We start from the raw sequence: 13,417 nt of genomic DNA on the forward strand, positions 1-13,417 counted from the left end.
CAAATGCGGGGCCGGGCAGGCTCCGGCCCGCCCGCCCCCGCCCCCGCGCTGCGCGGGACGCGGAGGGACGGCAGTGGCGGCCGCGAGGGACGAGCCCCGGGTGCGGCTCGGGCGAGCCCCCGCGCAGAGCCCGGCCCCGTCCCGCAGCCGCCCCCCCACCCCGGCGCGGCCGGGCGCAGCAACTCCCTGGCATGGACGGCAGCGCGCGCAGCCGCCAGTGTACGCTCCTTTGTAACTCGGGTGTCCGTGTGCACCCACAGGCACGACCCCGCGCCGCTGCGTGTGCCTGTGCCATAGGCGCGGTACGGGGCCGTGAGCCCTCTCCCCCCAGAGCTACGGGTCGGTACGTCCCGCGCATCTCTATAGGTGCCTGCGCCACACCTGCGCCCAGCACCTATATGTTTAACAGACGTGTACGACATGCCGCCATCCGGGTGCAGCCCGTCCAGGCTGCATCTCGTGCCCGCTGGCACGCACCGCCGGTCGGTGCGGGGCCGGGGGCCGCAGAGCGGCGCGGAGCGTGGCCGGGGGCCGAGCTGGGCCGGGGGCAGCGCGGGGCGGTGCGCGGCGGGAGGGCGCGTGACGTCACAGGCGGCAGCGGCGCGGCCCCGCCCCCCCCGCGGCGCGGCTTCCGCCTGGTTGCCAGGGCGACGGGTACACACAGTGCGGCCCTGCGCGGGCGCGCAGCCCGCTGCGCCGCCGCCATGAGCCAGCGGCAGGTCCTGCAAGGTAGGCCGGGGCGGCGGCGGCCGGGGCCGGGGCCGGCGGGGCGGCCGCTGACCCGGTGCCCCGGCGCTGCCGCCCACAGTTTTCGAGCAGTACCAGCGCGCCCGGACGCAGTTCGCGCAAGCGGTGGCCGAGCTCGCCTCCCGGCCGCAGAACATCGAGACCCTCCAAAACGCAGGTACGCGCTCGCCGCCCTTTCGCCACGGGGGACCCGGCGGCGGGGAAGGGGGAGCGCGGCGGGGGTCGGGGGCCGCGGGGGAGCGCGGCGGTGGCCGGGCCGCGCCGTCCCGGGAGCGCCGGGCTGCCAGGGAGCTTCTCTGCCCGCCCCCCCCCCACCCCCCCACCCCCCCCTCCGCCCCGCTTGGCCGCTTAATTCCAAGGACTTTTCTCCCCCGCGGGATCTGGCCCGGTCTCCCGGCCCGCGGTGCGGGGCCGGCCTGGCCGATCTCCTGCGGCGCGGTGGGAAAGTTAATTATGCTCGTCAGCTGCGTGCGGGCTGCCCCGCCTGTGTGCAGGGTTATTTCTGTGTTTGTTTTGAGGCAGATGCCTCTGGCTGTGATCTCATAACTTATTTTTATTTCAGGGAAAATTTCTCAGTATAACCCGCTTCTTCATTTACTCCCTCATGCTTCTGACAGAGCTTTATATAAAGTACAGAAAACGGAATTCCCCCTGAAGCCAGCGCTGACTTGCCAAGGAAAGCCTACTTTAGAAGTAACTGGTTTTGTGCTAGCTTTACAGGTTGTTCCTAAATTCTTCGATGCTTTCCACCAGCAGATTTGTGCAGTTTAGGAGGTATTCGCTTTTGTTATATTGCTGTCGTGGGATGTCGTGAACCAAATTGAGCGTTTTTAGAAACAGGAGCTGCGGGAGCACTTCTACCAGCTGTTGTGCTGCTGGCATCTGGCAGACCCACTTTGCTTGGCCAAAGTTCCTGAGCTTAACAGAGGAAAAAGAAGTGCTCAGTAATTGATTACCTGAAAGACAGTTTGAAGAAGTGCTATAAATCAGTAGTTGGTTTACCATATGGTATTTGTGAATTGATTAGGTTTTGGTTTGTCTTGGTTTTGTTTTAAATACTTGTTTCCCAAAGCTAGTAAAGTGGTTGGTCTTTTTTGAGATATGATGGGATCAAGTAAACAAACAAACAAAAAAGGAAAAACAATCATGTAATTACTGCCAGTTTTCTGTATTTGTATCTGTTTATGAAAAGGGTTTTATTGAAAAGTCTGTCACTTAAACTCTTGTTAAAGAAACATTTGCTTTGCTTATGGGAGTGACCTGCTGACACCAGGCCTTTTGTATTACCTTGCTGTGCCTCTTGGTAAGTTTTTTTTTATCTCTCAGTGAGTTAATGCCACTGCTTCAGTTCATACAAATGAACTGTTTACCAAATGGACATCTTGGCCATAGGAATAACTTATGTCTTATTTGTAAGAAGAGATCCCTCTGTGTCCATTTATAGTTCTGGTTTTAGTTGCTCACAAAGAGATCCCATTTAGGTAGGCTTCTTACTGTTTAGTGTTTTTTAAAATGTAGACAGTTTCTATCTCAAGAAAGCAAACAAAGTGCCCAACTAACTTTTAGTTAAATTGTACTTCTTAAAATATTTTTTTGATGTAATCTGGTTGGTAGCTTTACTTCAGAACTGATTTGTTGCTTGTGCAGAAGAAATAATCGATTCACAGGTCTGCAACTTGTCTTCTGCTCACACCAGGTGTTGATCTGAAGGTTAATTTTACAAGCATGAGGCTCTGGGGCAGTAATGTGGAAATGTGCATTTGTGTAGGTTATCAGCCTTCTTGGCTTATTCTGGTACTGAGCTGCTTTTCCATAGGCTTTAGTTTTTCAGATGCTAGAAGAGAGGGGGATGTCTGCAAATAAGGTATTTCTTATTACAATTTGAGTGGCTGAGGCCCACAAATGTTTTACCGTCTTCCCTAACTTGTGTCTTTAAAACTGATGGATTAAAATGTTAGCTGTTAGTTTTGACCTTTTTCTGGATGTGCTAGATACAGGTTTTAAAACCTCTTCCTAAATGAAATGTGATTACGTGGTTTTTAAAACCTCCCATCAAAAAATGTGATTTGGTCCTTTTTTAAAGCACTTACACAAATATTTTGAGGCATATCTGTCTAGCAGATAACTGCCATTCCTTTTATGGTGTTGATCTAGTGGTCTCTGGAGCAGTGATTTGGGAAAGAAGGGTGTCTGTCTATACATGTATCTCTGTATAAATCCATATATAAAAGGATTGGGGGCTCGTTTCTTGTTCTGGTAAAGAAAGTTAGCTATCCCTTAGGGAAATCACTGTTTTAAGAAGATGTGGGAAGTCTTTGCCTGCTGTCATTTTCCATTAGCTTTAGGAGTCAGGGGCACCTTGCAGGGTTTTTTGCTTGGATCTCAAAGGTTGTCAGGGTTTAGTCTTTTTATGGCTGAAGCAGAAGGCAAGATTACCGTGACTTGAATTTGAACAAAATGGAGCCCTTAAAATGTACTGTAGCATACTCTTCTATTATTTGCCTCAGTTTATATTCCTGGAATATCTGAAATTTAGACCGGCAGCAGTGAAAGATCGGTGCTCAAGGAATAAAGTGTTTGGTCCTGTTTTTAGAAGTCCTTTTGATAAACGCTTAGTATGTTATAGGAAAAATAAATACTGGTTTGAGACCTTGTTCTTTGTGGAGGTGTCTTTGGATACCATGCTAATGTCATGAAAGATGGAAGTGTGTTTAAAAAATACTTCTTTACTATGCTATAAGCCCTGCTTCTGTGGAATTAAGCCAGGTACAAGCAGTGGTACTGTTGCAAATTAGGAGATGGCAGACTGCAGCATGGAGGGAAGAAGTGGCCAGGAGCAGAGGTAAGAGTTTTTTATGCTGGTTTGACTGTTGAGAAACCTTAAGGTACCATTATTGTGGAGACTCCTGTGTATGACCTGTGTATGACCTGTAAGGAAAACTGGTGGGAACTGGCAAACTGGAAGGAGGGCCAGAGAGGGCCAACAGGAATCCCACCTTTTCCCAGAGCATTTCTCTTACAAGGCTTCTGTATGTCATCAAGTTCTGGAGCTGCCTTTCCCTCTGAGCAGAAATTGCAAAAGTGGCTTTAACCAGGGAACTAGAATCTGGCCTATTTACTTTGACACACTTACACAGCACTGGCTTTCTTGTGGTCAGGAATGTCTTGGGGATTTAGTGCCTGGGAGCTCAACAGCTTTCTGGTGGCAGGGAAATACAAGGAATGATGAGAGAAATCTCTTTGTCAGAACTCATTCCTGTGTGTTCCCTGACTCTGTGGCTGGCTTTGATAAGGTTGTTCCTTACGAATAAATACGACCATGAATAATAACTGCAGGATTTGTCGTTTGAATGTTTAATTAAGGGATACTTGGAAAAAAAAAATCTCCTCAAAACTCCTAAACATTTTTTGTTTAGCAAATATATACTTGGAACAGTGCCAGAAAATTAATTTATCAAATCCTGTTTCTGGAGGACTGCTGAGTAATGGGAGAAGCTGCTTTGATAGTAACGGCTTTAAACATATTCCTTAAAATAAATCTATTCATTTGGCAGCTACAGCTCATGAAGTTTGGTCCTGGAATGCATTAGTGAGCTCCACACCCCCTCATCCTTCCAAAATTTTAAATCCTACAGACTATTTTCAGTTATAATGGCAGATGAACTTGAGCTCTTTCTTTCTTTCTTGCGCTGAGATTTAGGCAGCTTTCTGTCTTTTAGAAAATTTAGGAGAAAATCTGAACTGTTTCCAGTATGTTTCTATGAGCCGTAGTCGCTGAGGGCCTAATTCTTCTTTCTTCATCTGCCTTGTGAAGTGTAGCACTCTGTAAATAAATAGTCCTTTTGAAATGGTGCGGTTTTAAAATTTATTTTCTTAAAGGCATTTACAATTCAGCATTAATAAATGTATCAGAATAAGACTGTAGTTGCTTCTGAATATTCATTTTTGTATTCTTACAGTATCAATTAAATTTTTATTTATTTGCATTAGAGCTTGTGGTGATGGGTTCACTGCTTTTTTTAATTTGTAAGGTATTTAAGGATATCATTGGGATTAAGAAACAGTTTAGTCTTGCAACTTAGCCTTTGACTTTAAAGCTATTACAAGATCAGGTCTTTAACCGCTTTCTTGGGACTCATCATATTATTAAGCATAATGGCTGTGGAACTCATAGGGAAAGCTGAGTCTGGAGTCTGGAAAAAGAAATTTGAAGCTGTGTGGTCTAGCAGCTTGTGTGATTCCATGGGCACTCTCTGTGCTGTGACCCTGCACACCTGGGTTCCCTTCTCATTGCTGCTGGGGTATTTTTGTCATCTTGGGCAGATAAATTCAACTTCTGTTTGTCTGCCTTACCTACTTGTTGCGACGGAGGGAAGACACAGTCACTCAATATGAGTGATCAGCAGACTTCCTTTATTGAACCTTACAGTCACCTTTTATGCCTTGTTATAATTAGCTCATACATATTACAAAAGTTAAGCTCATTATTGGTTAGTTGCCTAAATACCAAGCCCGCTCCTAGTTTCTCTTCTGTAGTTACCTGTTCCCACCTGCAACATTCTTTTCCCACCGCAATCTTGCTGTTATTGTGTAACTTTTGCTTTACTTCAGATAAGCTGAGAGCGATGTGCATTTTTGTCCAGCCAGCTGGACTATGTCTATGAGACCTTTTTCAGCTAGCCAGTTATCCATACCTACTTGCTGGCCAGGCTGCAGGGTTCCAAGAAAGTTCCAAAATGTCAGTGTAAAAGAAGACCCCTTTCCCAGTGAATCTTTTCCAACTGCCCTCCCACTCCATCAGCCCACAACCCTGATCTCAGTTCACGTTTCCAGTTATACAAGCTGTACTCCAGGACCATATCCTCTCCTCCTCTTTTACCTGTTGGCATCTTCTGTATCTGTTCCTCACAATCCATGTTGGCAAGAGGCTCAGTTTGTGGGCAGGGCTTGTCTGTGTCAGACTAGGGCTCTGTCACAGACCCTTGTGGCATGGCAGATTTCCCCCTACTTCATAGTCTGTTTATGCTGGTAAAGGATGATGTCATGAGTGCTGGTCCCTTCCCAGGTCCAGAGCTATTCCACTGGTGACAGGTTCTAAAAGTTGTACTTCCAGATCTTTGGGGTGGTTTTAGAAGTCTTCATTTTTGAGAAAAGGCTGTTCAAATGTTTTTCCCTCATCCAATTATACTGAGGCTTTTTGCTTATGCTTTTCTCCACTTCTCTTTCTAGTTTATGTATTTTAAATGTACCTGTTTTGAATGTGGCAGTTGGACACTTGGCCCTGTGTAAGGAGAATCTGACTCTTGGAAGGGATTTCAGGATGCAGTTCCACATTTAAAATAATACTAAAGAATGTGCTCTGATAGCAGGGTGCTTTGTAAAAAGCCTGCTGGAAGCACAGGGTGTGTAGGGAGCATGGCTGCCAAGTCAGCTGTGCAGGAAGAGCTGCTCCCTTAAAGCATCTGCATTCTTGCGCTATCTGGACCTTGCAAGTAGATGTGCATGGACAGACTCCAGTGCCCCCATATAGCCAGTTTCTGTATTTGGGTTTATGCACCATTCCTTGTGAAGGATGCACATTTTTTTGGTTTAAATTATTTTTGAGTTTAAAGCTTTGTTGAGCTTTAGTGGGAGGAGAAGTGGAAGAGAAGTATGCAATGTGGCATGAAAGGCAAAAGCTTATCTTTGGAGCTGTAGTAGATCAAGTGAAGAGAGTGGCTTTCCCCAAGGCTTGATGATGGCGGTGATGGTGCCTGATGAAGGGAAGGAGGAGGCTATGTATTAAGAAAAGTACCAGAGAGATGGCAGAGAAGGAGAAAGTAAATGCAGCTGGAACTGGAGCACTGGCTTCTTTTTTTTGTAGCTCAAATTAGCTAAAAGCTCAATTGCTCCAGGATTCCTCCTGGCCTGTTTGGAGGAGATTTGCAAGTAAAATTTCAAAGCCAGAATTGGTTAGGAATTTCAGTCTCATCTGAACAAGTGGCCATTAAAAAGAAGCAGCTTTTTGTGACTGCCTTGGTTTTGGTGTGTCTGTAAAGGATTGTGTGGCGGTCACTAACTAGCCTTGTGATGGGCATTTTCAGAAACTCAGCCCTCTTGGATCAGGATTAGTTCTGTTCCATTAATGCAAAAACAGGGTCTGGGAAATGATCAGCCAGATCAGCTTTTCAGGAGAAACTTAGCTCCTTGATCCTTCAGAAATCTCCAGTCTCACTGTCAAACTGAATCTGCATTATGTCATACACCATTGCTGTACAAATTATTTGATTACCCAGAGTCTCTGTTACTAAACTGTATTTGGGTTCCCCCTGATATTTAAAGGATTGTAGTTGTGTTATACATGGAACCATTGCAGTGAGGAGTCCTTTCTTGGAGTGTGTCAAGCTTGTGTACCATGTTGTCTCTGGAAGAGGCAGTGTTAAGACAAGTGTCACTATTCTTCTGGGAAATTTAAGTCTCCTACTTAAAACTCGCTGCTTTGCTGCTTCTAGGAAAGGGTAGTTGAAGATAAGTAGTTGTGGTGAGACAGAAACAAATTTCTGTTACATTTCCTTGTTAAATCAGCTGAATTTGACATCAGGAGTCCTGAAAAGTCAAGGTAATATGATGAATGTTTGAGTGCTAATGTTAGCTCAGTGAATGTTCTTAGCCTAACAGGTAGCACACAAAAATGAGAAGACAACATTATATTTGATGCAAAGCATAAATTAGAAGGACATTTTCAAGATAAGGGTGTGTTCAGAGACAGCATTAGCGTAGAATGACTTTTTTTCCACATTTACGTTTTAAAAAGGAAATAAATTTTATTTTTAAGGAAGGAAAATAGGATATGAGTGGTTATCTTCAGGTGCAGAAATGGAGAGAATTTCAAATGTACAGTGGTGTTTCTCTGGCTTGACTAGTCAGGTTTGACAAGGGTTTTGCAGGGGTGGGAGGAGGGTAGAGGATCCTGTGTTCCAGGTAGTTTTCTCCCAGAAATCAAAATGACCAAATGAAGATTGCTGTCTCCAGAATAGTGACCCATTTGTTTGGCTACAAAAACTTGGAATGAAAAAACTTGGAACCTGCTGCTGCCCTGAGTGGTTTTGTTGTTGGGTTTTTTTGTTGGTTTTTTTTGTTGTTGTTGTTTTGTTTTTTTCCCCCCAGATAGGCAGCAGTCAGCACTTGCTTCCTAAAAGAAAGTACATCAGGCCTGTGCACAACAGCTCCACTTGAGAAGTGTGTGTTAAGGGTGATTCAGCTTCTAAAGTGTGTTATTCTTTGAAACAAATCTGAGTGGGAAACTGAGGATAGAAAGGGGAATCGTTTCTTGCCCAAGTTCAGTCAAGGTTCCATGATGCAAGAGAGATTATTTGGCAGTAATTCTTTGTTACTCTGAGTTGCTGGTGGGAACTCTTCCAAAACAAATCTAGTCCAATGGTCTGAACGCCTTATTTTGTAGTTTACTTTCTGTGTTGCTGCCTTTGAATTAGAGCTAATGAATTTCCTACTTCTGTCACAACAGACTTATTTAGAAGAAGACCAAAGGGTTCTCCTAAAGTTTTCAGGGGCAAGACACTGCTACTCCTGGCTCTGTATGTCCCTGTTCACATGAGTGAATAGTAGAGGAAAAAGGAAGTTGTTGAAAGGTTCTTACCTATTTTCTTGCTGTAAGATAATGTTAAATACATTTAAATTTAGTTAAAAATGCTGATAGGAATTCTGGCTTGGACCTCTTTGGAGAAGAGAGGTAGACTTTGCTGTAGACAGGGTAGTCAAAAGCAAGGAAGGAAGAGATCAAATAGAGGAGCCTGCCAAATACAGCTGTCTCTAGAAGAAAGCTGGGCTGGGCCCAGGAGAGGAAACCCTCCTCCTGTATCAGGCATCTCATTTCCAGCACTGTCGTCAGAAGTTACAGAAGGAAAGGTGGACATCTTGGTTTTCCTATAGGTGTTTTAGTGGAGACCATATAATCTCTATGTAACCATCACTCTCAGAATTAATTGTTTATTTTTTTTAAGTGCTGTAAAGAAAGAAATACTTGGTTTGCTGAAGATGTAAAAATCATGGCAATGGTGAAAACTCCTCAAGCAGTTGGTCTTGCAGATTAGTTAGAGATGATGGATAACATCTTGATGCAGGGAAAGAAAATGGTTTTAGAGAAGGTGGGAAGTAGAGGTACAAGATTTTAATTGTTCAATGCGCAGACATAATCTAAGCCTATACACTTCTCTAAATTCTCAGTTAATTTGATGTCAATATAAGGCTTGTACAGCAACAAGAATTGATTTTTCTTTTTCTTGTTCCTTCAAAGCTCTTGTCATGATAATTATTTGTTCACTTCTTTTCTCACACTCAGACATCACTTCGGGGAAAATACAGTCTCCTTGAGGATCAGCACAGTTTCTATTATTTCTAAACCTTTTCCATTCATTCACTGTTGGTTTTTTTTTCAACCCTGTTGTAGCAGCTTGTGTCCTTTCTTCAAACAGTAACTCCCATTTCACTTTTCATCTCTTTCCTTGCCTTCAGTTTCATCAGCTAAAATAATTTGCAGTAGAATATTTTGTGCTGACACTTAAATATCATCACCACACTTTCCATGGTTTATACTACCATGAAATTAATGGTATTGGCCATAGGGAGGCATGCTGCTTGGAAGCATTTTCAGGCTCAAGGCTTTTTAGCCTATTCTAAAAGTGAAATCTATATCAGCTAATCTTGAAAATACAAATGCTATAAATCTTGTATTTGGGACAACTCAAAGCATAGGTATAGGTAAACTTCCTTAAATGTGGTTTTATGTTTTGCGGTGTCTAGGTATGTCATGCAGGCCAGAAACACGTCCTGTGGTTTGGATCTAACTTGTGGGTTCCTCCTGGGTAAAGTGATTGTAGTTGATGTAAATTTCATTAGATTTGGAGACCATCACCAGAACTGAACTGTCTGGGACATCGTGGTTGAATGTCCCACCCATCAGGCTCTTGGCTTTTCTAGGGTCAGGACACTGCACACTGAAGTGTTCCTTTTCCGCTTCCTCAACCACTTCTAACAGTCTCTTTAATATCAGTAAAACTAATAAAACTAACTCTACCCTTTATAAAATAATCTTGTTTTCATATTATCTCAAGTTCAGGGCTCCAGTGTAATATCTGTACGCTAAATACAAGCATGTTACTGTAACTGTTCCTGCTTTGCTAAAATACCTTCAGTGTAAGTAGTCAGAATAGCTTGAAGGACCCCTTAGGAATTTCAGCAGCTTTTGACCATGCAACTGATGTTAGAGGGAAGGATGAGAAAATGCACCGTAGAGGGTGCAGGTGACTTACTAGAAGATAGGTCACTGTACATGACATATGGGGTTGGCTCCAACTCACATGTTAGTTTGTTTTTAATTTGTCATATAAAGTACTTAGTGCACTTTGATACGAAGCATAACTTGCTAGTGAGACCATACCTGCTATTTGGGAGAGTTTGTGATATGATGTCAATATGATGACCACATTCTGAAGGTAGTGATTTCTGCCAAGTGCTAAATGAATTTGCGTTGATCTTACAGTACTGGAGAATCTAGCTTTTATCTGTTTGTACACAGGAGGCCTCCTTCAGCTCCCACTGGCTTTGACAGAAGTGTGAGCAGGCCCCAGCTTTACTACAGACCTATTTCCATAGGTTCTATATGTGCATGTTCAGTTAATGCATATTACAGAGCCATTTTTCGTGCTTCTGTACTGCTGTTAGACATCACAGTTTCATTTCACTTTTCTCCCTTTACTGTGTGCCCCCCCGAGACCTGTTTTGTTTTGACTTGTGAACATCCTGGGAGGCCGTACCTCTTATGACAGTACAGCTTCTGTCTGGAGTATTGACAGTCTCAGAACAAATTCATTAGTGGTCAGCATGGCCTCCATGGTTAGTTTTACATCCTGCCTTCCCCCCCCCCCTTCAGACCCATGTGTAGGTTATTAGGCTATTTTCTTCTTGCTGGGAGCAATTTGGTTTTAATTTAAAATAAATGTTCTCTGTGAGAATTACACTGCTGTTCAAATTTTTTTCTTTTCAGAGTGCCCTTCTATACAGAAGTATGCTATGGGTGTAACTTGGCTCCATCCCTGTGGGCTGTTCCTTGCTTTAAGGCCCTCAGCTTTTTGTTGTCATGGTGTGCTAGTTCAACACCTGAGTGTCATCTGCCATTAGGCAGTGATCCCACTGTTGTGGGACTGTTGCACCAAAAGACATTCGTTTAGTGCTTACAACCACACGAGCCCTTGAGAAGGAGGTCTTGCTTTCTTCCACATTCACCCAGCTAAATCTTTATCTTCGTTAGTAAAAAAAAAGTAGTGTAAAGAACGGAGACAGCTGATAAGGAGATTTCTGACTGTAGCTCTGAGTGGTTGGTGTTCAGTTGTAGCACATCTGCATCTTCAGAGGGCATTGCTTTCTGGCTGAGGTATAAAGCTCAGAAGTATTAATTCATGCAGCTGGCTGGTACAGGGGACAGCACTTTTGAAGAATCACAAGACAAGTAATTTTTCCTTCTCAGACCTTACAAATAGTATTTTTTTTATGTAACCATGTGGATCTCCTATCCCTATTGGACAGTCTTATTAAATAGAAGTTCTCTGTATGTCGAAGCTCTTCCTACAGATTGGTCATCTTTGATCATCCTTGTTGCCTTTCACTGAACCTTTTTCAGTTCTGCTCTAGGGGAGGGTATTAAATGTGGGATGGATTTATACAATAGCATAATGATGGTCTCTGCTTTGTGCTCTGTTCCTTTCCAAATAAACCTGAGTGCTCTGTATACCTCTGTAGGTAGAGTTTCTTCTCTGCCGCTGAGCAGTGAGCTGGTATTTCCACACAACTGTCAGCTCTAACAGATATTTCTCCTGGGTGGTAGTGACCTGTTTGGGGTCCATCACTGTATGTGTGAGGTTGGGATTGGTTTCCCTGTATATGCTCCATTTCATTTGTTGTTTTGTTACACAGTAATTCAGCCTCTAGTTTCTTATAGTTTCCCTCACAGGTACTACCTTGGCTAACTTTGAGTTGCCTCACTGTTCATGCTGTTTCAGATCATGGATGATTACTGAATGGCACTGCAGAACTGCACTGTGACCTTCTTCCTTGTATTGCAAGAATGGAAAGTTTACTCCTCCCACTTCCTGGTTTTAGCCAGATGTTTATCCATTTAAGGACTTTCTTAGGCCATAACTGCTAATGGTTCATGTCACAGCTGCTTACCTCACTTATAATGTCATGTATTGTAAGACCACCTTAGAGGATGGTTAATATTCTTTCATGTTTAACTGATACACAGTGGACTCATCAGTGAAGACACATAAATAATAACATGATAAGAAAATCTACAACTTTTCTGTCTGGACTGTAATATATTATGGATATTGGTCCCCAAATCAATCATTGCTTATAACAGATGAAATGTACTTCTGTGTAATTCAATGTAGAGGTTCTGCTGGCATGCTGAATGAGTGATGTGCCAATGTCAGCTCACTCGGACCTCCAGATGGAGAAGTTTCCTGTGCATACTTTAACACATGCATTTTATATATGTTTGAATATACCTTATTTTCTTGTGTATACTTTAAGATGTTTGCATATAGCTTATTTCTACATGTGACTTTTTTTAAATTTCGGAAGTGTTCTGTACCTATGAAAAATGGGCAGAAACTTTGCTATGTGTCAGCACTGCTATCCAAGTGCCAGCTTAATTTCAGTGGAACACCTGGATTTCCTACAAGTTCTTATTACCTGGAAGAGGGTTTTTATCAATAAAGGCAAAAGTTTAGAAAAAATTCTGCTTACTAAATGAGCTTTTCTCTTCTTGGTATAACTCAGGTGTAATATCTTTGCTGAGACCTCTTTTGCTGGATGTTGTCCCAACTGTTCAACAGACTGCTGCTTTGGCTCTTGGGAGACTTGCCAATTATAACGATGACCTGGCAGAGGCAGTCGTGAAGGGAGACATTCTTCCACAGCTCGTGTGTTCATTGTCTGAGCAGAATGTAAGGCATCATTGTTTTCTTAAGTAATATTTTTTCTTTAAACTATTGCACAGGGAAAGGGAAATATTTCTGTATTAGCTATCTGCTGTTATTCTAATATAGCAATAAATGTACTGAAGTCACAGGCAACATGCATGTATGTTTGAACCCCTGAGAGATCAGTGTGTACTGTGTGCCTAAGTTTGATATTTTGAAGTCAAGCTTATTTGAAGTCATCTTACCTTTTAGTGCACTATAAGAACTATATTCATGGCACTGTTGTGTTTTCAAAAGGTCCCTCTTTAAAAACGAGACGATTTGAAAGCTGTAGTGGTAATTGACTAGGAGTTGTCGGTAATACCAAATACTTGTAAAATACATATAAAAACCTGAACTTCTATAATTAAATATTTAATATATCCAAATGTAGTCTTCTGGAAGTCTGTAGCATGAGAAATATCAACCTACTGACACAGGAAATTATGCTGAAAGGTTTTCATATTTGTAAAAACCAAACAAGTGTAGTCACAATTGCAATGCAAATAAATCTGGTGGTCTCTTTTTCTCCCTTGCCATTTTTCTTCAGGTTTTGCATATATCCCAGCTTTGATTTTGCAAGTGATTCTAACCTAGATTAACAGAAATACTTTGAAATAAGGTTCCTAATAACTGGAAAGAGTCAGCTG

The 13,417-nt window shown here is 43.1% G+C and overlaps 1 protein-coding gene across 1 annotated transcript in view; it reads left to right on the forward strand.

The window, feature by feature from the left end:
- Positions 1–657: 657 nt before the first annotated feature.
- Positions 658–13,417, forward strand: part of SPAG6 (sperm associated antigen 6) — a 37,424-nt gene continuing 24,664 nt past the window's right edge. Inside the window, exons 1-3 of the mRNA XM_040593573.1 lie at positions 658–729; positions 809–904; positions 12,586–12,752. Coding sequence (XP_040449507.1) covers positions 705–729; positions 809–904; positions 12,586–12,752 — 288 coding nt within the window. The 5' untranslated portion in view covers positions 658–704. The remainder of the gene's footprint in view (positions 730–808; positions 905–12,585; positions 12,753–13,417) is intronic.

The sequence above is a fragment of the Falco naumanni genome, chromosome 4, assembly GCF_017639655.2.
Source record: "Falco naumanni isolate bFalNau1 chromosome 4, bFalNau1.pat, whole genome shotgun sequence".
NCBI lineage: Eukaryota > Metazoa > Chordata > Aves > Falconiformes > Falconidae > Falco > Falco naumanni.